Source organism: Leptonychotes weddellii, chromosome X (assembly GCF_054177405.1).
Source record: "Leptonychotes weddellii isolate Sample4059 chromosome X, ASM5417740v2, whole genome shotgun sequence".
NCBI lineage: Eukaryota > Metazoa > Chordata > Mammalia > Carnivora > Phocidae > Leptonychotes > Leptonychotes weddellii.
Window position 1 is genome coordinate 56,977,269 of NC_138385.1, and position 27,811 is coordinate 57,005,079.

Genomic DNA, 27,811 nt, shown 5'->3' on the forward strand with positions numbered 1-27,811 from the left:
GAGGAGATTACGCTAAGTGAAATAAGTCAAGTAGAGAAAGTCAATTATCATATAGTTTCACTTATTTGTGGAACATAAGGAATAGCATGGAGGACATTAGGAGAAGGAAGGGAAAAATGAAGGGAGGGAAATCGGAAGGAGAGATGAACCATGAGAGACTATGGACTCTGAGAAACAAACAGGGTTTTAGAGGGGAGGGGGGAGGGGGGATTGGTTAGCCCGGTGATGGGTATTAAGGAGGGCACGTACTGCATGGAGCACTGGGTGTTATACAAAAACAATGGATCGTGGATCACCACATCAAAAACTAATGATGTATTGTATGGTGACTAACATAACATAATAAAATTTAAAAAAAGAAAAAACAAAAAACCGTACTGAACAAGCAGCCACTGAGTTAACAAGTGAAAGGGTGTGTGTGTGTGTGTGTGTGTGTGTGTGTGTGCCGAGCACTAAAGGCAACGTGTTTGCCTAGAGACTACGCAAGTGCCGCTGAGGAGTGAGCCGGAGGGAAAGGGGTTTATGTGTGCCCACTCCAAGCAGAAGAATCCCAAAGAGAAAGGCAAGGGATGTAGCAGTAGGGGTGGGGGGACATCTTAAATATATTAGGAATGAAAGTAGAAAAATATCTCTTCCATTTAAATATAGGCAAGCCTCAGTAACTCAGCCTAATGAGAGGAAAGTCAGTCTGAATCATGGAATATTTTTTAATGCATTTTTATTACTTGCAAGCACTGGACATGGTAGTAATTCAGCCTAGACTAACAGCATCATACAGCACCTTGGGGAAGGAGCTTTAAGAATCATTGGTAATTAGCATATCAATTATTTGTATGTAAGTGGATGTGCACAAAGTGCACAAAAAGTTTATTCTCCTAAGTAGGACAAACATTCCCCAATGCAATCCTGTTTACACTATTAATTTGCTTAGCCAGCCCTTTTTGTGCCAAGATAGATGTATGTAAGACATGCTTATTTCCTCAGGGAAGAATGAATCGCTTCCCTGTGTTTAGTCCAGTAACTAAGAAGCGGAGCGCCACTTGATTGGTTTGGGATTTCCAGGATATGGAGTTTTGAATTTGCATACAGACTAGAGAGATTTCATATGGAGAAGATCTGGCGGCCATTGCCAGAGACCCAGTTTCCCCATCTGGATTTCATTGAAGTGATCTGGATTTCATCAAGCAACAGGACACTGATCCTAAATGATCCACCAGACACTCCAACATAGGCATGTTTAAAATACATCCTGCCCCAGAAAAATAACTGTTAAAATATGATGAGTTGGAGTTATTCTATGTGCAGTGCTTAAAAGTCATAAAAACGCATTTCTTTTTAAGTCCCACAAAAACCATGCAATATCAAGTTAATGATGAAAATCAATCCCCAAACTCTTTCTTACACACCTCATTGTGTGACGGCATTGCAGAAATTTCCAGTCATCTGGGAAATGATATTTTATTTTGATGAGCTGCACCAGGTGCTAACTATATGGCAGGATTTTGTCTTTGAATCTTAGGGAGGCCCTCCTTAGTAAAGAAGAGTGAGGGAAAAGCTAGGGGCATGTTTATTGTTAACAAATCATTATTTTCTACCTAAGTTTGAAAATCAGAGCAGTCGAATTGAAAAAGAAGTGTCACGTACATAGGGAAGGTAAAAAATATGGTTAGGAAATGAGAAACAGAGGTACGGGCCTATATTTCTACCTGTACTTATTAAACTACGCTCTAGGTAAATTGTAAAGTCTGCAAGGCTTTGCATAAGCACCAGCAGTAAATATACACACAAACGTTGCAACTACAGTTTGGAATGATTCCAGCTCTCTCCTTTCCCCCAAGGGCATCACTATCCAGGGTCTGCAAAGGCCAAATAGCTGTTTGGCTTCCAATCTGATTTTTTGCCCAAGAAATCAGAGAAGTCGGTTTCAATTTTAATAATATATTCTCCCAACCTCTATCTAACAGAAAGGCATTTGTGTTTCTGCCCCTTCTTAAAGGGAATTTTGTGTTTGGTGAAAGGTAGTAGATTGGCAGCACTGGAAAAGGAATTACTGTATTCCCAGAACAGGTATAACCGGGCAGTGACACTATGAAATTGCTCTCTGCCTTTGGGGAACATTCGAGTACTATTTGGGAAGTCACTGCCATGGTGCGCTGTGTTGAACTCCACAGTATCATAGTGGGCTGAAAGAATTAGCATAGCACTCAAAGGGCCTGACTTCAGGCCATTCATTTACTCATTCAGCATTAGGGAGCGCTTATAATGGGCCTGGTGCTGGGAGAAGACTTCTGTAAATGTTCTATCATTTAATCCTCACAACAACCCTGGGAGGGAGAAAATACTCTTCTTGGTTTTACAGAGAAGGAAACTGAGGTTCAGAGAAGTGAAGTGATTTGTCCAAGTTGCTGTTGCAAGCACTTTGAGCCCAAGTGCAGTGTTCTCCCTGAACCCTGTGCCGCGGAGGCCGCATAGAGGATGGATGAGACCTATACCCAAATAATGTGACATAGAGCTGAATGCCGTCTATGCTATGTGAGTGGTCTTGGTGGTTACAGAGCAGTGACATGTCCTACCTGAAAGGAAATAAAGAGCTGATTCGTATACATCTAGCCTTAGGGTTCATATTCTTTAAGTCTTCTTCCATTTCGGTTTTGTTTGAGTTTTTTGTTTATTTGTTCCAGCTTAGCTCTCCAAACCAGCCCGCCTCTTCCCCCTGCCCAATAATACACACTCTGTTTGCTAGGGCCTCTGGCCTTTCAGAATAAGAGGAGCTAAAGAGCACTAGGGTTGAGTGAAAAGAGCACTGGATTCGATTTAGAATTAGTGTTCTAATTCTAACTCTCACGATTCACTCTGGGCCACTGGTAAGGTCCTTTAATTCTGAATGACTCACTTGCTCCTGTGAGAATGAGAATGGTTTATTTCAAAGAGGTAAAGAGATTAAGTAATAATAAAGTAAAAATAGTGCACAGCCCTTTCTGTTGCCAAGATGACATATAATTGATGAGTAGAATTACTACAAGGCATGTAGTAAAGAAAGAAATGCCAATTAGAATTCATGTTTCTATATAATAGACTCAGCAATGAGAGAAGAGATGCCCATGTAAAATGTTAAGAAACTGCATCTTGAAAATTAAAACAGCCAAAGGGATGTAAGGATTGATTGTTTGTTGGGGGTAGTAGTTAGGGGTTTCGGGGCTTGAGGTTTGTTTTATTTTGTGACTTCGGGTTTTTTGTTTTGTTTGTTTGTACTAAAGATGTTAATGAAACCAGCACAGCTTGTCTGATGCTAAAAGCAGAAAGAGAAACTTAATAGGGAATTAGATGTCTTCTGGATATGGCCAAGGGGTACCCATGGCCCCAAACAAAATGACACATCATCCTCGTTGCAGGGAGCCCCCCACCCCAATTCTCTGCATCCCTGAACCATTTGTAAAAAATATTCAGGAATCACTGAGGCATTTACCATATGCTGCATCCCCTGGCAGGTTGAGTTTTTGCAGAATGAGTCAGCAGTACCTGAGTTGAGATAGGATTGAGGGAATTTAGAGAAAACATGCCTGTGAAAAGTTAAAGAGCTCCCATTTGGGACTTCATTAGTGATACTTTGGGTCCTTAACACAGTCCCTCTCTGAGTCCCATCCAATGCAATCGATTTAAAATTTATATTATAGAAAAGGCTTCACTGCTGGCAATAACTTTGCTCAGGCTGATTTGGGGAGTGAACAGCATTAGTAACAAATATTTCTCTCTTCTCTCCCTCTGCATTCTACCCTTTTTGGTTTTTCAACTTCGAATTCCTCCTTTTTAAATCTGTCTTGAGGAAGTCTCTAGAGGATGCTGAGAGTGCTTGTTGGAAAACATAAAGATGATAAGACTGATCTAGGCTGGTTTGCAAGTTAGAAAGTCAGGAGATGTGGGCGCCTGGGTGGCTCTGTCGGTTAAGCGTCTGCCTTCGGCTCTGGTCATGGTCCCGGGGTCCTGGGATTGAGTCCCGCATCGGGCTTCCTGCTCGGCAGGAAGCCTGCTTCTCCCTCTCCCACTCCCCTTGCTTGTGTTCCCTCTCTCGCTGTGTCTCTCTCTGTCAAATAAATAAAATCTTTAAAAAATTTTTTAAAAAGTCAGGAGATGAGCCTGCCCCATCAGAGGTCTGGCTAGAATGACAAATTTGGGTTACATGATCCTACCATCAACACTGATTACGGGTAACTGTAACACCATCTCTCTGGCATCCCATTGCCCCGAGTTGAATCTTTTAGGACTTTAAGTATTTAAAAACAAACAAACCAAACCAAACCAGGTTCTGCCCCTGGTATTTAGAGGTAAAGTGGCACAAGTGAATGACCTCAAGGGCACACCATTGACAACTGTGGTCTACCCTGATAGACTAAGAGAAAGGAGGATAACTCTACAGTTTGGTTCTTGGGCTTTTCCTTTTATCCGAAAACGTCATTCATGTCATCACCCCTGGCTTTTATCCTCCTCAGGCACCCACAGCCTTCCTCAAATCAATGCCTGTAGAAACAACTGCCATAGCTCCTCTTCCTCATTTACATAGCCTTGTCTGAAAACTAGACTGCCAAATACTGAAGGATTAGGTTTCTCATCAAGAAACTGCTTTTCAAATGAATATCATGTGTGTTTTAGGGAAGTTACTAATGTAGTGTAATGAGATGCCTGTCCGTCCTCCCTACCCCTCCCACCCCGCCTCCTTTCTGGGGAAGAGATTTTAGACTTTTCCAAAACCTAAAATTAATGATTTGCAGGGTAGCAAACAGTACTGTTAACAGTGGTTAGGGAAACTTTCCCAAAAGCAATCTAGAGTGATAGTTTATTCATTTATTCACTTAATGATTATTTATTGAATGCCTACTATGTATAAGGTATTGATTCTACCTGCAAGGAAGTTAATGGAAATTTTGACATTATAGATACATAAAGGAATATACATATGTACTCATAATCAAACAGTTAAATAAAATAAAACGTAGGAAGTCATAAGAACCATCAAAAATAAAATGCTATTGCTACTCAAAGGGAGAAAATACTTCAGAAAAAGACTTAATTGAGGAGGTAACATTTGATCTGGGCTCTAAAGGGTAGCTAATTATCTTTACAAAGTGTGAATATGTATGTGTTTATGAAATCTGGGTCAAATTTAAATAGATTATAGGGAGGGAAGGATCTTCTACACAGAAGATACAGAAAGATCAAAGTCAGGAGAGGCTGAGCTACATACAAAGAACATTGGTTTAGTTTGGCTGGACTGTAAACTGCACGAGAGGGACAAGTTGCAAAGAAGATTGGAAAAGTGCGTGGGACTCACATCATGAAAGAGCTGGAATTCTTAGCTATGAAAATGTGTACCATATTCTGTAAGCATTTGGGGAGCTGCTGAAGATTTTAGAATGAGGGAATAATACGATCAGAGCTTGCTCAGCAAGATTAACACTCAACAAAATAATAATGCTGTGGCTGCTGCTGCTGTTACACAGAATAATGTGTGTGAAGTGGCTGGCACAAGTACCTGATGGGTAGCAGCTCAGTAAGTCATGGAAGCAGGTACCCTGTAGTAGTTTAGAGCACGGACTCTGGTGCCGGGATGCCTGCGTTCAAACCCCAGCTCTGTCACTTAATAGCTGCATATCTTGCACAGATTTCTTAACCCTTCTGTGCTGCTGTTTCCCCATCTATAAAACAGAGTTAAAAACAATACCTATCTGATAAATTGTTAAGAGAGTCAAATGAGCTAATACATATAAAGGGCATAGAACAGTGCTATGTTTTGACTAAAGTGCTCAGTAAATGTTAGCTGCTGTTATTATCAGTGTTTATCCATGAAGGAGATGGAATGTGAGCTAGCCTTTAAAGAGTAAATATGATATACATGTGTAGAAAGGTGACTTGCAGGCACACGGAAGTTTATGACAAAAAGCATACTTTCTGGGCAAGGTGACTGAGGTAAACCATGGACAGTTTAGTTTGCCTACAGAATAATATGGGCTAAGGGGTTATTGGAAAATAAGATAAAAAGGTAGGCTGGAATCAGGTCATGAAGGACTTTAAATTTTAGGCTAAGAATTTTAAGCACTATCTAAAAACAACACAGGGACGTTGAAGGGTTTTGTGTAAGGAGGTGACTTGATCAAAACAACCCCTAAGGAAAATTAATCTGATGGTAGTTAGAGTGTGTGCATGATGGATTGGAGAGGTAAGAGACTTGAGACAGGAAAATTAATTAGGAAGCTATTGATGTAATCCACAAAGGAGGTCATAAGGGTTAGTACTGCCGTGGGAGTGGAGAGGAAGGAATGGGAGAGAGATTGGTGCAAGACTGGTAACTGAAGAGGAGCAGGGAAAGGGAGGAATCACACAGAGCCTCAGGGTTTTGAACATAGGTGACTGAAAGGATGGGGTATCATTAGCAGAGACAAGGAATAGAGAAGGAGGTAAGATGACAGGTGCGGCAGTCAAAATGGAGCTGTAAATCACAGCTGACATTGTAGAGATTGCCAAGCTGATCCTAAAATTTATATGAAAATTCAACCCAGAATGGTTAAAATAGTCTTGAAAAGGAAGAACAAGGCTGGAAGACTTAAACTTCCCAACTTCAAAACTTACTAAAAAGCGACTGTAATCAAGACAGTGTGGTGCTGGCATGAGGTTAGACATATAGAGTAACGGAATGTAGTTCAGAGTCGAGAAATCTGTACAGTCAATGTTACCCATTTGGATTTTACCCAAAGAGTGCCAAGACAATCAAATGGGGAAGAAGAGCCTTTTCAATAAATGGTGCTGGGACAACTGAATGAATCTAGACCTTTACCTCACACCATATACAAAACTTATGTCCAAATAGTCTGAATGATAGAAATAAAACTACAAAATTCTTAGAAGAAAACGTGGATGTAAATATTCATGACCTTGAATTAGAAAATGTTCTCTTAGATATAATACCGAAAAGCACAAGTAACCAAAGAAAAAATAGATAAACTGGATTTCATCAAAATGAAAAAACTCTTGCGCTTCTAAAGGACACTACCAAGAAAATGAAAGACAACCCATAGAATGGGAGAAAAATTCTGCAAATCACGTATCTGATAAGAGACTTGTATTTAGAATATACAAATACTTACAACTCAATATTAAGAAGACAAATGGCCTGATTTTAAAATGAACAAAGGGGGTGCCTGGGTGGCTCAGTCGTTAAGCGTCTGCCCTCAGCTCAGGTCATGATCCCAGGGTCCTGGGATCGAGCCCCACGTCGGACGCCCTGCTCAGTGAGGAGTCTGCTTCTCCCTCTCCCACTCCCCCTGCTTGTGTTCCCTCTCTCACTGTGTCTCTCTCTGTCAGATCAATAAATAAAATCTTTTAAAAAAATAAATAAAAAATAAAAATGAGCAAAGGACTTGCATAGGCATTGCTCTAAAGAAGATATACCAATGGCCAAAAAGAACATGGAAAGATAATCAACATCATTAGTCATTAGTGAAACACAAATCAAAACCACCATGAGATACTACTTCACACCTACTAAGTTGGCTATAATCAAACAAAACAGAAAATAACAAGTATTGGTGAAGATGTGGAAGAATTGGAACCCTCATACATTGCTGATGTGAATGTGAACTGGTGCCACCACTGTGGAAAACAAAGTTCCTATAAATGAGGCAAACTAAACTGTTCATGGTTCACCTTGGTCACCTTGCCCAGAATGTGTGCTCTTTGTCATAAACTTCCTTGTGCCTGCAAGTCACCTTTCTACACATAGAGTTACCATATGACCCAGAAATTCTACTCTGAGGTATGGAGCCAAGAAAAATGAAAACCTGTCTACACAAAAGCTTACACACAAATGCCCATAGCAGCATTTTTCTTTTTTTCTTTTAAAGATTTTATTTATTTATTTGAGAGAGAGAAAGAGAATGAGAGAGAGAGAGCATGAGAGGGGAGAGGTCAGAGGGAGAAGCAGACTATCCGCTGAGCAGGGAGCCCGATGTGGGGCTTGATCCTGGGACTCCAGGATCATGACCTGAGCTGAAGGCAGACACTTACTGACTGAGCCACCCAGGCGCCCATAGCAGCATTTTTCTTATTAGCCAAAAAAGTAGAAATAACCCAGATGTCCGTCAGCTGATGAATGGATAAAGAAAATTTGGTATTTACAGACAAGGGAATGTAATTTGGTCATAAAAAGGAATAATGCACTGATATATGCTATAACACAGATGAACTGTGAACATATTATACTAGATGAAAGAAGCCAGTTACAAACCACATATTATATAATTCCATTTATATGAACGGTCAAAATCAGACAAATCCATAGAAACAGAAAGTAGATTAGTGGTTGCCAGGGCCTAGGGATTGAAGAATGGTAGGAATGGGTAGTAACAGCTAATGGGTACAGAGTTTCTTTCAGGGGTGGTGAAAATGTTCTGAAATTCATTGTGGTAATGGTTGTACAACTCTGTGTATATACTAAAAGCTGTCAAATTGTACATTTTAAATAGGGGAATTGTATGTTATGTGAACATCAATAAAGTTGCTTTTTAAAAAAGGTTTAAAAATATTTTTAATGGAGCTGTAGCCACTGATGACCAACAGCAGATTTGGGAGTAGAATCAACTGTCAGTTGCTTCTGAGAAGTTAAAAAAGATAACAAAGAAAAGGTTTGGGGTCTCATAACCCAGAGGTCTCTCTCCCTTCAAGAGAGAAACTGAGAACAGTAAGATCAGAAGCTGGATTGCACAAAGGTTGTATAGGTGGCCTGTAAGTGGGTAAATTTGGCAGTGCTGAGAAGGGGAGGAGGAGATAGACAACTTATAACCTAAAGGAACAGAATTAGTGGGAAGGCAGAGGCTAAAGATGTAAGAAAGAGCTCATTGGTGATACATGGCCCTTAGAGCAATAGGGAAGAGGATCCAGTGCCTAGGTGGTAAAATTAGCCTCAAGGAAAAGGAGGAATATGAGGGAAGACATTGTCAGGTAAAGAAAAGAGGTAGAGGGGTGCCTCAGTGACTCAGTCATTAAGTGTCTGCCTTTGGCTCAGGTCATGATCCCAGGGTCCTGGGATCGAGCCCCACATCGGACTCCCTGCTCGGAGGGAAGCCTGCTTCTCCCTCTCCCTCTCCCTCTCCCTCTCCTTTTCCCTCTCCCTCTCCCCCTACTTGTGTTCCCTCTCTCGCTGTCTCTCTCTCTGTCAAATAAATAAATAAAATCTTTAAAAAAAAATAAGAATAGAAAGAAACAGCAATTTTCATCATAACAATATATACAAAATATTAAAAAAAAAGAAAAGAAGTAGAGGAAGGCAATATTAAGAAATAATCTAGAAAGATACACATCAAACTGTCTGCCTCATACTTGACTGAGCTGGTTGAAGCTATGTGTAATGAATCAGCAGTCACCTCTGGAGAGGCAGTGGGGATGGAGAGAGATTTTTCACTTTTATTTGATAGACTTTTGGGGTTTTTTATTTTTATTTTTTTTAAGATTTTATTTATTCATTTGAGAGAGCACAAGCAGGGGGAGCTACAGAGGGAGAGGGAGAAGCAGGCTCCCCGGCGAGCAGGGAGCCCGATGCAGGGCTCTATCCCAGGACCCCGGGACCATGACTGGAGCCGAAGGCAGATGTTTAACTGTCTGAGCCACCCAGGCATCCCTGTGATAGACTTTTATATTTATTTGATTTTTTTTAGCATCAAGAATGTACACCTGGGATGCCTGGGTGGCTCAGTCGGTTAAGTGTCTGCCTTCGGCTCCAGTCATGGTCCCGGGGTCCTGGGATCAAGTCCCACATCGGGCTCCTTGCTCAGTGGGGAGCCTGCTTCTCCCTCTGCCTGCAGCTTCCCCTGCTTGTGCTCTCTCTCTCTCCCTCTGACAAATAAATAAATAAAATCTTTAAAAAAAAGAATGTACACTCATTGTATTTATATTTTTAAAAAAATAGACTAGATGCTGCAAGAAATGTAATTGTTTATGAACAAGAGGTGAAGCAAATTATTGCCAAGCTGCACGGAGGAAGTGGCACATATCGATCACTCAATAAATGTTTATAGAATTTGTTGAATTGGAGTCGTAAGCATAAACTATAGAGGAAGCAATTGGCTTAACTTCTCAGTTTTCTCCAGCAGAACAGAGCAGAAAATACTGACAGAGTGGTTTATCCCAGGGCTTAAGGATTGACAAGGCAAAAACGACAAAGGTGTGAGGGAATTAAGTATGCTAATAAGAGTTTTTGAAATGACTAATCATATTCTCCAAAATGAGTAGTGAAGCAAATGAGGTCAAAAGATAAACTGGTGGACTTTGAAAATAGGAGGAAGACAACGAAATGGGAGTTAAAATGAGAATGAAGAACAAGTTCAACAGAAAGATAAAAAATTGTACACAGAAAAAGCAGTTCAGAGTTCAGGGTGTTAGACGTAGAGCATTTACAAGCACTTCCTTAGCAGGCCCCAAAGCATGGCTATGCCTAGAGATAACAGTGATGTGCATGTGGACATCACTGTTGTTCAAAAGGTGAAGGAACTGTGATTTCAGAGAATCAGAAAGGTAACAGGGGGAAGGGGCAGGTCTCTTCAATACAGTAAACCCGGGGCGCCTGGGTGGCTCAGTCGGTTAGGTGTCTGCCTTCGGCTTGGGTCGTGATCCTAGGGTCCTGGGATGGAGCCCCACGTCGGGCTCCTCGCTCAGCGGGGAGCCTGCTTCTCCCTCTCCCTCTGCTGCTCCCCCTGCTTGTGCTCTCTCTCTGTGTCAAATAAATAAATAATCTTTTTATTTTTTTTATTTTATTTTTTTTTTAAAGATTTTTTTTTTATTTATTTATTTGAGAGAGAGAGACAGAGAGAGAGCATGAGAGGGGGGAGGGTCGGGAGGGTCAGAGGGAGAAGCAGACTCCCTGCCGAGCAGGGAGCCCGATGCAGGACTCGATCCAGGGACTCCAGGATCATGACCTGAGCCGAAGGCAGTCGCTTAACCAACTGAGCCACTCAGGCGCCCCAATAAATAATCTTTTTAAAAAAGATTCAGTAAACCCTTTGCCCAGCGTAGTGCCTGGTATACAGTAGGCTTTTATGTAACATTTTTTTTGAATGAGTGGATGGATATTATAGCACTGATCACAGTTACTTGTTTTCCTATCTTCTTTCCCTATTGTGCAATATGCTCCTTGGGTCTTATTTCTGTATCTCTAGTGCCCAGCATAGGAAGAAGAGGTGCTTGAATCAAGATGTGAGTAAGCAAATGAATAGTGATCTACAAAGAAAAATGACAGGGAAAGGGAGAGACAGAAAAACTTGTGAACCAGGTGCTAAAGTCCTTAAGGGTGGTGAAAGAGTACCTTGTAGTAGGTCTCTAGCTAGGACCTTTGCTACTGTTTGAGTAGTATAAGCAAATGACATTGACTCAAAAGAGGCGAGATTGATGAGAGGAAAGAACACCGGATTTGGAAGTTGCAATAGGAGAAGAAATATTTCAGTTTCTCTTTCCCCCTCCTGTGAATTCTGGAGGAATTGGCACAGTGTGTTTTCTACTCTGTCCGCCCCCAACCCCCACCCAGTCTGTCACCTAGCCCTCTCATTTTTTTCCAACTATATCTTACTTTGCTTCCTGATGCTCTTGTGCTTAGAATGCTTCAGTACCCTTTTTGCCAACCCCTCTGCCTCCAGACTTTCTCTCTTTGGCCTTCCATGCAACAGCAAAAATCAGAGTTCCTAAGCATCATTTTTCAGCAACATCAGTCCCTGTACTTCTCCAGTGACTCCTGTTGGACTGTCAAACCAAATGGAAACTTTCAGTCTTTAAGAGTGTCCACCATGTAGCCCTCACATGGAAGATGTCCTCACTTGCAGTGGCCTTGATGTTTACACTGTGTACAAAATACCTTACCTTTTCCAAAGCTTCTCATTTACCCTTTTCTCTAGCCATCCAGAGCCCTCTTCATCAGAATTCCCTGGGGACTCGTTTTCTCTTCCTGGCTATCATTCAAACAGCTGTCCCAGAAACACCTGCCTTCCTTTATCCTTTTCTCTGTCCTAGTACAAAACACTCATGAATGTTTTATATATATGCTTTTCTTGTGTGTCAGTATGTGCTGCCCTATCAATTCTACCCTAGAAGTATCCCCCAAATCCATCTCTTCTTCCTTTCCCTTGCTGCCACTGGCCTGGATGGGTGCAAATGCCCCCTGATAACCTTCAGTATATCCTACGCTATAGCCAGAGTATCTTTTCAAAATGGAAATCTGATCATTCCCCCAACACACGTACATGCATGGAAACACACAGACACACACAATGTTTGAGATGTTCCATACTCTTGAAGTAAAAGTCCCCACTCATTAGCCTGCCTGGCATATCTGGCCCCATGTGTCCTAACCCTCTTTTACTTCACTAGCCTCCCTCCCACCCCTGCCTGTTTCAAGCCATCATGCTCTTGTATGTACAGTTCCTTCTCTGAACCTTGCCTCCTACCAGTAACCCTCACAACCGTTCCTGCTGCCAACTCCACTATCTTCACCCCACATGCCTGTAAACTTTTCCTATTCTTTCTTTTTTACTTTTTATTTTGAGATAATTATAGATTCAGAGAAGGTTGCAAAGAAATGTACAAGAAAGTCCCAGCCTCCTCCAATGTGGACATCCTGCACAACTATAATTCAACATCAAGTTAAGAAGTTGGCATTGGTACAATTCATAGAGCTTACTCAGTTTTCACCAATTATGCATGCACTCGTTGTGTGTGTGTGTTTGCGTGTGGCTCTATGAGATTTTTATCACATGTGTAGCTTTGCATAACCACAACCACCACCACAGTCAAGATACAGAACTGTACCATCATCACAAGGCTGTCTCATAGTACTATTTTATAGCCACACCCATCCCTAACTACTGGCAACTTCCAATCTGTTCTCCATCCCTCAAATTGTTATTTAACAAATGGTGTATAATGGAATCATGCAGTATAGATTTTGTATTGGCCTTATTCACCCAGCATAATTCCTTTGAAAGCCATCCAAGTTTTTTTTTTTTCATTTATCAATAGCTTGTTTCTTTTTATTGATAAACACTATTCCAGTGGTATGGATATACCACAGTTTGTTTAACCATTCACTTATTGAAGTACATCTGAGTGGCTTCCAGTTTGGATTGTTACAAATAAAGCTGCTGTGAATATTTGTGTACAAGTTCCTATATAAAAATAAGTCTTAATTTCTCTGGTATAAATGCCCAAGAAGGTGATTGCTGGCTCATATGGTAAGTCTATTTTTAAATTTTTTTTTTTAAGATTTTATTTATTTGACAGAGAGAGCACAAGCAGAGGGAAAGAGAGAGAGAGAGAGAAGCAGGCTCCCTACTGAGCAAGGAGCCCGATGTGGGACTCGATCCCAGGACCCTGGGATCATGACCCGGGCCGAAGGCAGCCGCTTAACCAACTGAGCCACCCAGGCGTCCCAGTCTATTTTTAATTTTGATGGGAACTGCCAAACTATTTTCCAAAGTGGCTATACCATTTTGCATTCCCACCCACAAGCTATGTGTGGTGTAGTTTCTCCACATCCTCACTAGCAATTGATGTTATCACTATTTTTTCATGTTAGCCATTTTAATAGGTGGTTCACTGTAGTTCTTATCTTTTAAGACCTAAGTCAAAAGTTACCTCTGTAGAGCCTTTTCTAACATCTTCTAGAAAAGTCAGTTAGTCCCTTCTCTGTGCCATCTCTGATACTTCATTTATCATTGTATTTTAATTACTGATTAACATAGTATGAGCCTTCCCCTCTGTTCTGAGCCACATGAATATAAGAGCTGTGTCATATTCATCTTTGTTCCTGCAGCATCTTGTACAGTTAGATGCTGGACACACAGAAGGCACTCAGTAAATAGGTGCAAAATGAGGGAAAGAATGAATGAGGAAACATTAGTCTTTCTTGCCTCCCCTTTCTTCCTGTTAAGCTATAAACCTCTACAGAACAGAAATCATGCCTTCTTCTGTGTCTCCTGATAACAGCTAATAGGGTGCCCTGTACATGTAGATGCTCAATAAATGTTAGCTAACTATTCAGGTGGCTTATCTTCCCTCTGCATCAGGAGATAAGCACATGAAAGAGAGAATAGGCTTGAGTATTTCTCTATTAAGGATCATATGCCATAAGTTTTGTATTATTCTTATAATTTCCACAGTCACACAGTATTTGTCTGCATAGATGAGAAATCAAAACAAAACAGTCTTTTGAGTCAAAGAATACCTCTGCAGCTGAGCACTTTTCAATAGTTTCAATACCCCGGTTACATATGAATTTGGGAGAATAACATTTTATATCCCTTGAATTCTTTTTGCAGTTTTCGGAGGATCTGGAATATTTCTGTTTTTGCTGCACTGGTATAATTTGACATGTTGATTATGAAGTGGTCATTAACCCCAACATTTTTTATCACTTTCTGAGTCTGCATTTTCTCAACTCTGAAGTATGTTAATTTGCACTTGTTTATATGTCTCTGTAAGAGTTACTCAGGCCCATGAGGACTGGTATATGTTTTGTCTGGAAAATAGATTGTAAGCCCCTTGAGAGGAGGGACCTTATAACTCCGAAGAATGTATTCTGGACAGTGTCATTGTTCAATTAATGATAATACTAGAAGCCTGACTAATGTCATCTGTCACATTGACAACTTCCTTAGAAGTTAGATGCTTCTAACTGTCAGGGGGAAAAAAAAGCTGTTACATTGATTTAATAGCACTGTATGATTCTACCCAAAATTATCCTTATTATTGCTCACTACAACTTATTCTTTAGGGTGCTTTCAGATTTATAATTTTGGATCAATGGTTATCATTTCCTACTCTATAAGACTCTGGTTACATATGATTTAGGGAGGGCTACATTTCATAACCCAGAAGTCCTTTAGCATAATAGAAAGTAAGCTGGTAACATCTATGCTTTCAAAGCATGTTAATTCTCTGCAGCAATTTCCATTGATAACTAGATAATAAACTCCAAGTATGTTGACAATCTTAAATCATCAGAACTGTTCAGTGTATATGTCTTACTTTCCCAGATTGTAAAATGGAATAAATATGTATACTCTGTCCTGTGGCTGTTGAAGTTAAGTGAATATGAATATTTAAAGGAAGATTGTGTTCTAAAGCATAAGGGTAAACTTGGTCCTTGGTAAGGTGAAAGTGGAGGAAATGTTTTTCCTGATTCGGGTTTTTTAAGGTATAATTTACATACAGTCTGATTCACCCTTTTTAGATGAAAAGTTTGATGACTTTGACAAGTTGGGTCTTTTTTTCCTTCACTATTTGCTGACTCAACTATACCTCCAACTGCTCCCCCCACCACCACCACCACCCCTAGACCAGACTGATCTATCTTTTTCTGACATTTTCTATCCTTTCTCTTTTCTACAGTGTACTAAAGGAGGTATACATAGCCTTTAATCCCAAAGCAGTGGTCTTACAGCTGGGAGCTGATACGATTGCTGGGGATCCCATGTGCTCCTTTAACATGACTCCAGTGGGAATTGGCAAATGTCTTAAGTACATCCTTCAGTGGCAGTTGGCAACACTCATTTTGGGAGGAGGTGAGTACAAAGGAAGGTCACCAGGAGAATTTGCTGACCTTCTTCCACGTTTTGTCCGTTGACACTGAGGAAAACTTGGCTTTCTTAGATTGGATAATACCAACCTGCCTGTGATCCAGAGGGTTGAGTCAAAGAACTCTGCCCCCTTCACAATTCAGCATAAGGAAGTACTGTGACACACTTCTCCTCAGCTTGGCATGTGCATTGACTCCTTGGCACTCTGAAGTCTCAGTTTCACTTCCTGAAGCAAAGGTCCTTTGGTTAAAGGTGCCATCAGATCTTATTAAGAATAGCAGATACTAACTTCAGTGGACTTCAATCCATCTTCTCTCAATATAGTTTTTGACTCTCAGTTCTAATAATCATCTTTTGGAAACGTACCACTAAAATTCTAAGTCTACTCATATAAAAGTAGTAAATACATGAATGAATTAAATATCTAAGCTGAATTCAAGGATGACTTCTCCCTCTAACCCCCACCAAAAGAATCATGGATTTGTTACAATAAAGCAAAATTGAGAGATCTAGAGTCTCTTGGGCATCCTTGCCTTCAGTGTGTACTGACATTTTGTATGACTTAACCAACATAAAGCTGGGTCTATTCAATAGAAGCATTTACACATTTGCGAAAGGTACTTTTTACAACCTCAACTACCTTTGAAGATTCCTTGCTAAGAATCTTCTGACTATCCATCTGGCACAATCTTTATTTCACTGGGTGAATGGATTGGTGTGTTAAAATAACATGGTCAAGCAGATTGAGCTTAAAATGCATGTATTATGGAACAGCTAATAGTTTGTTGTTTTGTCAACCTGTTGTAAAAACCAAATTAGAGGAGGCTGTGGGAAGGCCTTATGAAAATGAGTGAGTATTCAACACAAATACACAAGCCTGGTCCTTTGGCAGCCTCAAATCCTAGAGGGATCAAAATTACAGGTGCTTACAAGAGGTAACATCTTATGAAAAGCTGGCAAAACATCTATTAACTTCAACTCAGGGAAAAGATAAAATTGATAAGTATTGTATGACATATTACTTTCCTTGACAGCACTAAGGATGCTGATGACGATACAGGTACAACCAAGGGGAAGAAAAAAGCCCTTTCCACAACGTACATCTGCACAAATTCAACTTTTGTTTGTGGCTACTGCCTTTACTTGGCATTTTCAAAGTCTCTTTGCTTTCTCAGCCCAAAGTTTTGGCTTTTGGATATATAACTCTTCTTATGCAGTATGTGTACTCCTGAAAATTCCTGTATGTAAATGGAATTTTTGCAAATCAAATCATACTGTGTATGTACCAGAGAGAGCTTACTACTTAAAATCTAGAGTGAATCTTTTTGAAATCAAATAATCATACCCAATAAGTTGATCTTCTAAATTCAGATTTTTCACATCAGGAGTGTTTAAAGTAGTAAGTGTACTATTTCACTTAAATTCTCAATCCCCAGTAACACATAGACAACCAGTGGAGATGGCCATGTCCCCAAGCTTCATTAGACCCCACTGAGGCCTAAAAGACATTCCAAAATCCCCAGTATCCCTGACCTTTCAAGGAGAAAGGCTTTCAAGGCTTGAGAGAAAGGTGACCATATATCCCAATTTATACATGTTATCCCAGTGTTCCCTTTTACTGTTAAAATGTACCATTTGGACAGTAAATTATATGGTTACCCTACCTAAAATAGACCAGCTTCTATTTCCCTCAGGCTGCACTGAGGTTAGGAAATCAGTCCATTTCATCCTCACACTCTTGGAATTTAGCTAAAGGCCAATGTTCTAATGCTTGCATGGCAGAACACATCTATTCAGTGCAAAAATATGCTGATTATTAGCCAGTATAATATGGCTGCTGGGTGACTGTGACAGAACCTGACGAGATGGGTCAGAGCGTCAGTCAACAGTCCCTTCCTCTTCTCATTCTCTTTGATCTCTGTCACTAGGCCTGTGTTTTGTGGAGAAAAGGAAAATGCTGATCATTGAAAGAAGGAAGTCTATGTCTGTCAGCATTTTCCATTTCTCTTTCCTGGGTATTTCTAGGGCTATATCTGCCAGTGGCTTTAACATACAAATTACATCCAGCAGCCGTTTTATAGAATTGTTGCAAAATTCATCACAGAAACCTTGACATTGGGTAGGTTGCCCCAAGAGATCCGGGTTCCAGGGATCTCAATCTTGCTGATGACTTGATGAAATGGAGGAGCTTGGAATCCTCGGATACATATTTGTTCAGAGATGAGGGCCTCTTTAATCTTTGCAGGCCTTAGACTTCCTAGTTCCACACCATGCATGGTCTGACTAGTCCACTAAAGTCCGTCTACTAGGTGGTTCAAAAACATCATAAAGGGATGTTTAGGTGAAATTCTGCAAGTTGGAGTTGTCTTTTTAGCCCTTTTATTAAAACATTTTTCTCTCCTTCCTTACCCTCCTTCCCTCTCCTGCTGTTTTGTGACTGTTCTTTCCTAACTTCACAATTCTTGATGGAGACAGGAGGCTATAACCTTGCCAACACGGCTCGATGCTGGACATACTTGACCGGGGTCATCCTAGGGAAAACACTATCCTCTGAGATTCCAGATCATGAGGTAAGTAAGGCTCTGACAAGTCCTCTCTTCTTTAAGGGGAAGAGCTGAGTCATTCCACCTAATCAAAATCACGTCCTCACCACTCAATACCGTTTTGTTGAGAGACACTCCAATAACAATAACACACTGTCTTGGCAGAATAGTGGACTCTTGTTCCAAAATATCCAAGACCTTCTGCCTTTTTTTACAAGAGATCTCAAAGGCCAACTAACTTTAATTTCTCAATTAATTACAGAGACTGTGGGAAGGGGTCACCTGTTCACACAAAGAACTCTTTGGAATGTGTGCATATTTTCATCCCCTAGTCTCAAAACAGAAGGAGCAATTTTTAAAATGTATAAGCTGGGTTCTTGGCTATCTTTCAAAAGTCCCATAGGTGGTATGTCACACCTATGTTCCTTGGGGTTAGTCCTGGTCTTTCAGTTTTCTTTGACTAAGGTAAAATTTAAGAAACACAGAATCACCACAAAGATGTGTCTGGTGTTTTTCCAGCAATTAGTGGCGCACAGAGGTTGGGGGAAGAGCACCTAAAATGTGAAACTTCATTTGAACTTTTGCCATTTTCTCTAGTCAAATGAGATGGCCTATCCACTTTCTGAAGCAAGGATGTCTCTTTTAGCTTTCTCAAAACAGGTTAACAGAAAGCTGTCTGAGCCCAGTGCGTGTGCTGATTATCCCTTATGTGAAGGTGTACCCCTTCTCTTCCCACCCCTCCCCACACCTGGCAGGAAGCATGTCATCACAGATCAAGATGTATAGTTGTCGGGCTTAGACTGATTGTGTGGCTTATAATAAAACCAGTGTGCGAACCAGTACCTGTAGCCCCGTTTTCTCAAGCCATTCCCCATAGAGATGGTACTTCGGGGATGTTTTGATTCCTGCCAGATGCAGGATCTGTACACTTGGGAGCACTATTCTTTTTAAAGTTACTATTAGTTTTTTAAAAATTAGAAACAACTTCAACTAATTCCCTTCCAATTTTCTTCTAAACGCAAATGAGGTATAATATGTATCTCTGAAAAACCACTCAGTGTGTCTAGAATACAAATAGAAGGCATGCTATAATTTGAGACAATTTGCTGGTGTCAGGGTTAATAGAAGTCTCTTTTCTTGACTTACCTTTGTTCAGTATTTGGAAGCTTTATGAAATATAAAGATGAGCAAACAAATTACATTTGTGAGCAAATGTAATCGCTGTTATTGCTGTGGGACTATCTCCGACTGCATCGTAATTTAAAGCATTGAGACTTTAAAAACTGATCAAGTTATGTCAAAAAGGAGTTTTAAACTGTAGGGGCTTGAATTGAAAACGAGTGTTCTGTTCCTAGGCAACAATGCAAATCCATAGATTCATCTGTCTTAAAAGGTTGATAAAATTTTAATAAAGATGAATACTGCCTCTGGTACCTGGAGAAGCTATGTGCCTGAATAGATAGGGTTTGGGCCTTATACATAGACATGTCCCCTTTATGCTGACATATTCTGCCAGATTAAATAATATACAATGTATGCAAATTGCCTAGCACAGTTCTTGGCACATAATAGGCACTTTTGAAATGCAAGTTTTCTCCTTCCCCTCTGCATGCTCCCAGCACCTCCTTATACCCAGACATTTATGACTTTGTCGCTCATAAATGTGTCCAAACCCTTTTTGAATCCCTTCTGTCATATCCTTCTGGTATAAGAGATGTGAGTCATCCAAGAAGGAACAAAGAAGAAAATTGAAATGACAGTCTTCCATGTACAATAAGATAACATTTTAATGAAAATTGCCAAAAATAGACTGCACAGTGTGAAGGCATATATAAGTTCTGTGCCACAATACACAGTTGCACACAGATATCCTTGTGGTTCTCTGTAATCAGGTCAACAAATGGTGCATCAAAAAATATTTACTGAGCACCCATTGTGTGGCAGGCACCATGCTAGGTGTCTTGGAAGCTGCAAAGACACTAAGACCTCATCTTGTCTCTTACCTCAAGCAGCCTGGGAGGGAGGCTGGTATAAGTTCTAGGGAGACAAGTAGATACACAAATAATTATATTACAGAGCAGAGTAAGAACCACAAGATAGTAGGAACAATGATTGTGGAGATGTGCATCAAATATGAAAGGGATACAAAGGAGTGTACAAGATACCCTGCCTTCCAGGAGCTGAAAATATAATTGAGAAATCTAGTCAATGAAAAGGTCAAGATAGTGCAGCAGTCAGCTACAGTCTGGCTGACCCCCTCACTGTCTTCACTTTCAGTCTTGGGCTTGTGTTCTTCTGTGTCCTAGGATAATAATCTTCCTCCTCCAAATGTTCTTTCCCCATCTGTCTCTTGTCTTCCTAGGTGCAGCTTCAAGCCCTGTGCCTTTAAAAATCCCTTACCATATGTATACCAAGGCCCTTTGAGCTCTTCCTTCACATTCATTTATTCCTTCATTCATTTAACAAGTATTCATGGGGACCCTATTACTTGCCAGGCCCTATTCAAACTTGAATTCAGAGCTACAAAGACTAGCAAGTAAACCCAGTGCCCTCAAAAATTTCACCATCTAATAAAGGCGACAGAACAATGTGCCCAAATCCAGGACAGTTGAGGAGAATAGAAGAAATGTTTCACCAAGACTTTGAACTGAATCTTGGAGGTTGATTGGGAGTTTGCCAGGTGAAGAAGAGCGAAAGACATTCTAGGCAAAGGGAACAAGGATTGGAAAAGACCTGGTGCCTCATGGGATGAGGGAGAAGTTTGATATGTAGTAGAACAGAATTTATGAGGGAAAGTGGGAAGAATTAAGGCTTGAATGAAAATTGGAGCCAGATTATGAAGAGACTTGAACGCTGCACTAAAGAGTTTATTTATACTTTTTTTTTTCTGTGAAAACAGATGAGCTTTGGTTTTTAGAAAGCTTACTCAATAGCATATGGAAGATAGATTGCAAAAGGGAGAGACTTGAGAAAGGCAAACCTGTAAAGAGGTTCAAGTACACTCCTATAACATAGTCTATACCATTCATTTGGTCATCTGTGTTTTGGTTGTCTGTATTTCCCCTCAGTGCTTAGCACAGTGTTAGCTACCGACCTTGTTGGTGTTCATTCATTGAATGAACAACTTAATAAATGAGTGTTTGAATAATAAGCATCTCAATATTCACATTGGAAAAATCTTTTTAAGATGGAAGAATTGGAAGCCTTTTGCTGGAAAAGCTTCCAGTAGCAACTACCCATCCTTTGCAAGAAGTACCAGGTATCCCAGCTGTAGGAAACAGATGTGTCCATGGGAAAACACTAGATTGCCAGTTGAGGGAAGGGAGTTGAGAAGACAAGCCCAGCACAAATATTATAAGTCATTAGTGGTGAGATTTCAATCACAGTGCTCATGAGATATAAAACCAGTGATGTCATAAAGCCAGTGATCAGGGAGTTAGTCCCAGCTCAGGAATTGGGGAGCCGGGCATGGAATAAAGAAGCAATCCCATCTGGAAGAAGAGTTGGGCCCAGCTTGAAAAGCTGAGAGGAAGGAATCCTGCCCATATGCCTGGCTCAGGTATCTCTACCATAGAGAAAGCCCAAAGGTGGCATGAAGTCCCATACAAAGACCAGTACATGGCTAATTTAGCAAATCACCCACTCTGTGTAATAAAGTTTATGGACTATCATATATAAGAATGTTCTGTAATCCAGTAATACTATTTGGATCCTATGATCCAGGATAGAGTATGGCAGTTATGTTATATAATGTATGCATATATACATATATATATATATATATATGTGTATGTACAGACATATTAGGTATATGTATATATCTGAATCAGTTAGGTTTACTAACAAAATCTAGTGAATGAAAAATATTTACTTAACCAGACCACTTTTGATGGACTGGTTGGATAAACTATGCCTGACTCATATGAGGGAATATATGTAGCCATTGAAAAGAATCGAGTAGATTTATATACAAGAGTGTTACTGATGTAAAACAGTCTTGCGGTGCATCTGTGGATTGCACTGAATCTATAGATCGATTTGGGGAGGAATAACATCTTAACAATATTTAATCTTTCAATCCATGAATTTGCTATATCTCTCCATTTTCTTAAGTCTTTAATTTCAAATTTTCATTTATACTTTTCAGTGAACACCTCTTGCACAAATTCTGTTATATTTATCCCTAAGTATTTCATGATTTTGATGTTATTATAAATGATATTTTAAAATTTCAGTTTCTAATTGTTTGTTGCTAGAATATAGAAACCCAATTGATTTTATACTGATCTTGAATAATGTATCATTGCTAAACTCATTAGCTCTAGTAGCTTTTTGTAGATTCATTAGCATGTTTCATGTATACAAACATGTCATCTATGAATAAAGAAAGTTTTACTTATTCCTTTACAATCTTCATGACTTTTATTTCTTTTTCTTGCCTTATTACACTGGTTGGGACCTCCAATTTGATGTTAAATAGAAGTGGTTAGAGCAAACATCCTTGTCTTGTTCCTGATCATAGGGGGAAGCACTTAATCTTTTACTGTGAAGTGTGATGTTAGCTGTAGGTTTTTTCACAAATGTTCTCTATTAAGTTGAAGAAGATCCCTTCTGTTCCTAATTTACTGAGAAGTTTTCTCACAAATGAGTGTTAAATTTTGTCAAATGCTTTTTTCCCCATCTACTGGAATGATCATATGGTGTCCTCTTATTCTGTCAATACAGTAAATTGCATTAATTGTTGCCTTTTTAAATGTTAAACAACCCTTGCATTGCTGGAATAAACCCTAGTTGGTCACGGTATATTCTTTTTATATATTGCTGGATTCAGTTTCCTGAAATTTTCTCAAGGATTTTTTGTGTCAGTGTTGATGAGGGATGTTGACCTGCTGTTTTCTTGTAATGTCTTTGTCTGGTTTTGATATCAAGGCAATGCTGATCTTATAAAATGACTTGGGAAGTGTCCCCACCTCCTCTCTTTTTCTGAAAGAGTTTATGTAAAATCGATACTATGTCTTACTTAAGTGTTTGATAGAATTCACCGGTGAAGACATTTGAGCCTGGAGTTTTCTTTGTGGGAAGGTTTTTAATTATGAATTCTATTTCTTTAATAGTTACATAACTTCAGATTTTCTGTTTCTTCTGGCTTCCATGTTGATAATTTGTCTTTGAGGAATTTGCCCATTCGCTTATAATATTATTTTATTATTGTTTGAATGTCTGTAGAAGCTGTAGTGATAGCCCCTCTTTCATTCCTAGTTTTGCTAATTTCTTTGTTTTTTCTGATCATTTTATCTTGTGGCTTATCAGTTTTATTGAATTGTATTTTTTTCAAAGAACCAGCTTTTAGTTTCATTGACTTTATTTTTCTCTTTTCTATTTTATTATTTCTGCTCATATCTTTGTTATTTCCTTCCTTCTACTTACTTTGTATTGATTATTAATACTTCTAGTTCTTCTTCTAGTCTCTTATGATAGAAACATAGTTTATTAATTTTAAACCTTTCTTCTTTTCTAATACAAGCATTTTATTCTATAAATATTCATCTAAGCACTGCTTTAGCTGCATCCCATAGATTTTGATGTTTCCATTTTCAGTTGCTTCAAAGTATTTTCTAATTTTCTTCTTTAACTGATGAGTTATTTAGAAGCATGGGTTTTTAAAAATTAATTTCCAAATATTTTAGGATTTTCCAGATGTCTTTCTATTTACATTCATTTTAATTCTGTTGTGCTCAGAGAACATACTTTGCATGATTTCAGTCATTTTATATTTCTTGGAATTTGTTTTACAGCCCAGCATATGACCTATCCTGATGAATGCTTTATGTGCAATTTGCAAAGAATGTGTATTTTCCTGTTATTGGACAGCATTTTTTATCATTGTCAGTTAGGTCAGGTTAGTTGAGAGTGTTGTTTACATCTTCTATATCCCTACGGATTTTGTCTGCTTGTTCTGTCAGTTACCAAGAAAGTTGAAATCTCCAACCATGATTTTGGATTTGGCTATTTTTCCTTTCACTGATGTTGATTTGGGCTTCGTGTATTTTTGAAGCTTTGTTATTAGATGTATACACATTTAGGGTTGTTATATCTTCTTGATGAATTGACCCCTCTATCATTATGAAATATTGCTCTTTATCTCTGGTAATATTCTTTGTTCTGAAGTCTACTTTGTCTGATTTCAATATTGTCACATCTGTGACAATTTGATTATTATTTGAGTGGTATGATTATTATGATTATTATTTGGATATCTTCATCTATTCCTTTATTTTTAACCTATTTGTGTTTTCATATTTAAATTGAATTTCTTATAGACCACATATAGTTGGGTCATGATTTTTTATCTAGTCTGGTCTGACAATCTCTGCCTTTTGGTTGGTGTGCCTACATCACTTATGTTTACCTAAATTATTTATATGTTTAGGTTTAAGTCCATTTTCCTATTTGTTTTCTATTTGTCCCATCTATTCCTTGTGTCTTTCTATTTTCCTGACTTTTTTTGAACTAAATGAGTATTTTTAAGTCCATTTGTCTCTTTTATTTGCTTATTATCTGTAACTGTTTTCATTTTTTGTGGTTCCTCTGGGGTTCACAGTATGCATTTCTAACTTACCGTATTTTACTTTCAAATAGTATTACACTACTTCATGTACAATATAGCACCCTTATTACAGTGTTCTTCCATTTTTCCCCTTTCCTTCCCTTGTGCTATTGTAGTCCTATATTTTACTTTTGCATATGTTATAAACCCCATGATATATTGTTATTGTCTTGCTTTAAACAGTCAATATATTTCTAAAATTTTAAAACATTTATTAATTTACTTAAAATAAGAATAATAAACCCAGTACACATTAGCACAAATAACATGTTGTGATTTTTAAAAAATAACTCTATTTTTCAAAACAAAAAAAAAGTCATGAGAAGAATGTCATTGCTATACATTTTTGCAGATCTCTATAATGTCTGGCTTAATAAATGACAGCTTACTTCTCATGCGAGCCTCTACAATGTGTTATGATGTTTTTGTTAAAGTACATGAAGAAAATCCAGCTTCACATAGATATGTAGTTGGAAAAGGGAGGAGTATTTTAATAACCTTTACAGATAACTGTGGATATGCTTCTTTGATACTACGTAAAAACTCTACAAATGGTAGTTTCTTAAAGGTTAATGCTGTATGGAATCTGAAACTGTTACCGGTGAAATTTTCATATACTGTTCCATTAAAATTCATTAGTCATCTTGTACTTTGAATAGATATTTGACCCATCTTGTACATATTGATTACTTGGAAAATATTGGTTCACCAAATTATGTGAATATTACAAATGCTGAAACAGCTTTTGCACTATCAAAAATCACATTGATATCAGCACTAATCTCATTGGAACAAAGCTTGAGTTTGGGAAAACTGTCAAGCTTACAATGGCAGAATGAAGTTTTCCAATATTTTAATTTTCACTCAAAAATGTAAATACCATTATTGGCAACAAATTATGTCAGTTGTTTACCCTAAAAGCTCACCTCATTTTTGAGAAGTATCTGCCAAATACCCAAGTATTGAATCATGGTTTTTCCATCAGTTGTTCTTTCAAGCAAAAATGGTGTTCCTGAGAAGTGGCTAGTTAAGCCACAACCTAATTACGGGTGTGTTTTTTTTTTTTCAATACAATCACCATAATGTAGTTTATAACAGAAGCACTTTTTCATAACTGCTATTTTGTCACACAGAATATTAAACCCAGGATCAAGATTTAATAATTTTTAGTGCTTCACCAAGGACATTCTTAAGTGAAATTGAATTTTTAATGTGATTACATGGCAGTATAAAGAATACAATAGCTACGGTATACTTTGGTGCTAACTGCCTTAATTTATATCATGATGCCTGCAGTTTTATCTACCCTTGTTTTTGTACCTTCATGCAAATATAAACAAAGTTGCTCCAGGAGAAACCATGAGATTCAAACAAGTTATTCAGCACTTTCAATATTTCAATGCCACTTATGTTTGTTGTCAACCATTCACAAAGAAAAAAGTCTTCTTCAAAGATTTAGTTAGTGCTGATACCACATGACTAAGAGCAAAACAGCAAGTCCAGACACATCTGTAGACTTGTCTATAAGGTGAAAGTACAATCATGCAAATAAGAATTAAGTCTTCATGTTTAGAGCTAAATGTTTAAATAAACAAGTTACTGTGCCATTGAAAAGAGGCACTACCATGAGTTATTTTAGTAACTTTCCATTCAGTAGGCATTGAGCAATGTCAACTGTTCAGGGCTTTATTGATCTCTAGACTATTGTGTGCATTGCCCCAGTCCATGCAGTGCAATAACTTATGCATAAGATGCTTCAGTGACTTTTTCTTGTTTGAAAAGCTCTAACCAAACAACTTTTGGGTTTTAATAAACTCATCATGTCTACACTTAAAATACTCAACTTCTCTCCCTTTAACTATGAATGAATGGTCTGAAAATGATGCCACAACTTAAATAGCAAATTATTCTGAAACTATATAAAATGACCTGTGCCTAAGACACTGTAAAGTAAATTAATTACATATATAAAGGTAATTTTAATCATATTTTCATTTCATGCTTACAATTTCACCATGTCTTTGAAGTAAGTGTCTTCCTACCATGAGTCAGAGCCCTCCCTGATACTTCAGTTTCATCTTTTTCAGCTTCTTTAAACATAGATGTTACAGCTCTGGTTTGAGAAAGCAAGCCTTCTAAGCTCACTTTATTAAGCCAACAATCCATATTCTTGTTATATTTCTATCTAGGTAGAAGCTCGTTTGTTATCTAAACAATAATAAAGTTATAGAGATTATAGCGGGCATAGCTAAGGATACTTTTTTCATGCCCCTCTTGTGGTTGTGGAATACAGGTACTGGTCATGGTGCCGGCACTTCAGAGGAGAGAACTGAAAAGCTCAAAGGAAGGGTTGGAAGAGAAGATCCAGAACCTGACCAGGCAACAGGTCTCATAGTAGGGGAACCTGTTGAATGGGCCCCAGCAGGGGGCGCAGGGAGGCTAGACAGCTACTCCTACGAGCCAAAGGATCTAATGTTCAGGCTAGAATGTCCCAGCTATGAGCAGCTCTGGACCATATCCCCTATCCGCCCACCCGGGCTGTGCCACCTTCTGGCTGGACTTGCTGCACTTACTCTGCCACCTGGCTGACAGCCTGCCTCACTCCTCCATGGCCTTCAGTGGCATTCCTTTGCAGTCAGCACATATGCAGCCACCACTGGACGTGCTGCTCCCAACATGGCCCTAGATTATCAGTTAAAGAAATTAAAAGATGAGTAAGGAAATATTTTTGTACATTTACCCATATATTTATCCTTTCCAACGTTTTTCAATCCTTTGTGTAGATCCAGGTTTCCATCTGGTAAGAGCTACATTTTGCCTAAGAACTTCAGTTAATTTTTTATTATAATGCAGGTCTGTTAGCAACTGATTTTCTCAGCTTTTGTTTGAAGAGTCTATTCTGTCTTCATTTTTGAAAGATATTTTCACTGGGTATAGAATTCTAGGCTGATAATTATTTCTTTCAGAACTTTAAAGATATCATTCCGTTGTCTTAATGCTTGCATATTTCCTCATGAGAAGTCCTAATCATTCTTATCTTTTCCTCTGGCTGCTTT

The 27,811-nt window shown here is 38.8% G+C and overlaps 1 protein-coding gene across 6 annotated transcripts in view; it reads left to right on the forward strand.

The window, feature by feature from the left end:
* Positions 1 to 27,811, forward strand: part of HDAC8 (histone deacetylase 8) — a 214,312-nt gene that overhangs the window by 74,275 nt on the left and 112,226 nt on the right. For 4 of the 6 annotated variants that reach the window (XM_081808658.1, XM_081808660.1, XM_081808657.1 and 1 more), the window contains 2 exons: positions 15,418 to 15,590; positions 18,081 to 18,175. In XM_081808658.1, coding sequence (XP_081664784.1) covers positions 15,418 to 15,590; positions 18,081 to 18,175 — 268 coding nt within the window. Of the gene's footprint in view, positions 1 to 15,417; positions 15,591 to 18,080; positions 18,176 to 18,794; positions 20,322 to 20,510; positions 20,638 to 27,811 lie in introns of those variants that run through there. The other 2 variants (XM_081808656.1, XM_081808661.1) reach the window with 2 other exon arrangements.